We start from the raw sequence: 3,330 nt of genomic DNA, 5'->3' as shown, positions 1-3,330 counted from the left end.
CTCTCTCTCTCTCTCTCTCTCTCTCTCTCTCTCTCTCTCTCTCTCTCTCTCTCTCTCTCTCTCTCTCTGTGTTTCTCCCTCACTGTCTCTCTCTCTCTCTCTCGCTCTCTCTCTCTTTCTCTTTCTCTTTCTTTCTCTCTCAAGTTCTCAACTGATTCTCATTGACTGATAGTTAACGACTTGTTGGAGTTTGTGTCTACATCATCGTCTCTGTTTCTATTTCAGGGGCGATCGCGGTACACCCTCCATGATGCCCGGGGTGCACACCTCAGGCGCCTACTCGGACTACGACGGCCATTCCCGCTACTCAAAGTAAGTAATCGCTACTCAAAGTAAGTAACCGCTACTCAAAGTAAGTAACCGCTACTCAAAGTAAGTAACCGCTACTCAAAGTAAGTAACCACTACTCAAAGTAAGTAATCGCTACTTGATTGCCAATATTTCAATATATTCAATTGCAAAAATGATTGCCAATTGTTCATTGCCAGTTGTCAATATTGCCAATTGTCCAAAAATGATTGCCAATTGTTCATTGGCAGTTGTCAATATTGCCAATTGTCTATTAGCATAGCTAAATACCTCCTCATTTTTCCCGCGCGTCTGCCGTTAATGTCACGTGATTCATCACTAATCGTCGGCATCGTCGTTGATAATTGTCGAGGGCGGGAATTTATCGGTGACGCGCATGACAGATTCATGTTACAGCTGATGCTGTAATGATGCCAGTGTTATGACACTCCGGCTTAAGGTGGCCGGTGTACAACAGTAGAGGGCGTCCAAATTAGTGCACTCTAAATTTACCGCAAACAAAAATCAAAAGAAGGCCTTTTACAGAGACGAAATAGTGGAATTTGCGAACAATTTGCAGAAGGCTACTGTTGCATAATATCACCTTTTAAAATGCCCAACGCTGCCGGTAGGTATACGTCGATCACAGCTAGGGCAAAGGCTGACTCTAACCTCTGCTGTTAGTCACTCTCACTGCCTCTAGATGGCGCTCGTGTAAACAGGCGTGAATAAGCCTATAAATTTCAGATGACCCTGACACTGTTCAACAAGTAAAGTAAAGTTCTGTAAAGTTGGTTTCTTCAGGGCCGCCTCGACTACATAAGAGTTGCCCTTTATGTAGAGAAGGATTTCTATATAAAGAGTTTATCTTTGTATATATGTTCTCGCGTAGAGGGACTCTATCATAAGGGCTTTTCTCGGAAGACCTACGCTCTGTACCAGTGAGTATAGTGACAACACGCTTGTTGCTCAAGTGCAAAGTTTCAATACGGTTTGTGGGAAGAAGAGTTATGAGAAAAGTTACTCACTCGTATTCCGACTAGCATGGGTTTCATCTTAATTATCTGAATATTAAGGATGCTGATATTATCACCATTCTGGCTCTCCGTCGATGCGACGTTGCCTTTGATGCCCTAATGAAATCGTAATCAATTAGGATTAATTAGAAATAGTTAGGATTCGCCTAATGAAGAATAAAGAGTCGGTGACGTATTTCACCGGGTAGCAGTAGCAGCAGAGAATTTGTTACTTTGATTCACTTTGTCCACCGTAGTTAGACAATAGTCTGAATCTATATATATATATAATGTATATATATATATATATATATAATATAAGCGCGTAGGGCTGAAAGTGTGAATTTGTGGATTCTGCAGTCGCAGTGATGGCCACTGTCTTTTCGTTGTTTCGGCTGAAGGTTTTTGTCCGTGTTTTATATTGAAACAGGATTGCGGACTCGAATTGTAGAACGTGAACTTGATGCATCCATCCCCAGCGAGGAAAAATCTACCAACGCAAATGTAATGTTGTGTGTGAGGTTGTACTGCTACCCGCCTGCTTAGCTATAGGGTATCTATGTTCGAGATAAGACCTATAGTGTGGGCACAGGACCTAGCATGCACAGGTTGTGAATCTGTAAAAAATCTCTCTCTCCCCCCCTCTCTCTCTCTCTCTCTCCCCTCTTTCTTTCTCTCTCTCTCCCCTCTTTCTCTCTCACTCGCTCTCTCGCGCGCGTACAGCAGTATCTGCAACAGGAGAGCTGCGTGCGTGTGTGCGTGCGGGGGGGGGGGGGGGGCGGCCTCTCCCGTAAGCCGTCGTCTCTCGGCTTGACGTGCGAAACGTGTTATTCATGTTCATCAGCACCGCCATCGCCCCAACGCTAACTCCACCCTTTACAGAAACCATAGTCGTCAGCCCGGCTACACCCACCGTTAGTGTTGCTACACGCCTATGTGTGTATATATATATGTGTATATCTGTTACTGTTACTGCTGTTGCTACTGCTGCTTCTGCTACTGCCTACTACTACTGCTGCTACTGCTGCTGTTACTGTTACTGCTGCTGCTGCTGCTGTGACTGTTACTGCTGTGTGTGCTGCTGTGTGTCGTGATACGACACTCACTACGCACACTGCCGGCTCCCAATTTTCACGCACTACATATTGACGTAATCACCTCGGTTTTGTTAACCTCACGATCGGTAGCCCAATCTACAGGAGTCAGTAGCAACGCAGACTTAGATGCTTTTGTTTCTGCGCTGCCAGACGCATGCGTGCGGTAAATAATAGATAAATTGCTGTTTAAGTGGCGTAAGAAGTATAGCCAGGTAGCCCCCCATCGAGTGCGCGATCACTGTGCGTGCCTGGGCAATTATCATTAAGAAGTTTCCCGCGGGCAGAGCGGGCCGCGCCTTGTGAGGAATTCACACACATGGGTACCCTCGTTGTGTAAGAGTTGTGGCATCGTGTTTGTCTGCGTGGCATCTAGGTAAAGGAAGAAGGGCAAAGCTTACATCTACCGAGGCCATACGTGCAGCAAGCCTTTGAGATTTGCACACTCTTAGTTTTACGTTTTGCTTTTACGTGCGAATGATTGGCAATAGTATTCAATCGGCGGATATCAAGATATACTCCGAACGCAACTATTCTATATAGCATCAATAGCATCTGTGAATAATCCATGAATGATCTGTCATTTTTCACTCCTACATCTATGGATATATACGCTCTTATATCTATGGTATTATTAGCTCTTGATATACGTGGGAAATATGCTCATCCCGTAAACGAGAGATAGCGTGTTTACATGCACAATCGCAAGCAGTGAGCGACCGTACTCATGTAAATATGACCTCCTAAAATATCTGTTTATGAGGCTACCCTGTCGTATTACTTATTGACATGTCAGTCCGATATCAACATGTGAAGAAGACATCGCATGTGTGTGTTTGTGTCCATTCGACTTGCTCCAAACGTTTCTGCGACTCCATGTGAGCAGGTCTCTCTCTCTCTCTCTCTCTCTCTCTCTCTCTCTCTCTCTCTCT

At 44.8% G+C, this 3,330-nt stretch overlaps 1 protein-coding gene across 1 annotated transcript in view; it reads left to right on the top strand.

Annotated features, from left to right (window-relative positions):
* LOC106809006 (epidermal growth factor receptor kinase substrate 8-like) overlaps positions 1 to 3,330 on the top strand; it is a 47,046-nt gene that overhangs the window by 2,402 nt on the left and 41,314 nt on the right. Inside the window, exon 2 of the mRNA XM_014811945.1 lies at positions 226 to 312. Within this exon, the coding sequence (XP_014667431.1) occupies positions 226 to 312 (87 nt within the window). The remainder of the gene's footprint in view (positions 1 to 225; positions 313 to 3,330) is intronic.

Source organism: Priapulus caudatus, unplaced genomic scaffold, assembly GCF_000485595.1.
Source record: "Priapulus caudatus unplaced genomic scaffold, Priapulus_caudatus-5.0.1 Scaffold322, whole genome shotgun sequence".
NCBI classification, from domain to species: domain Eukaryota; kingdom Metazoa; phylum Priapulida; class Priapulimorpha; order Priapulimorphida; family Priapulidae; genus Priapulus; species Priapulus caudatus.
The sequence above is the reverse complement of the archived record's forward strand: the minus strand, read 5'-3'. Positions and strand labels throughout refer to the sequence as shown.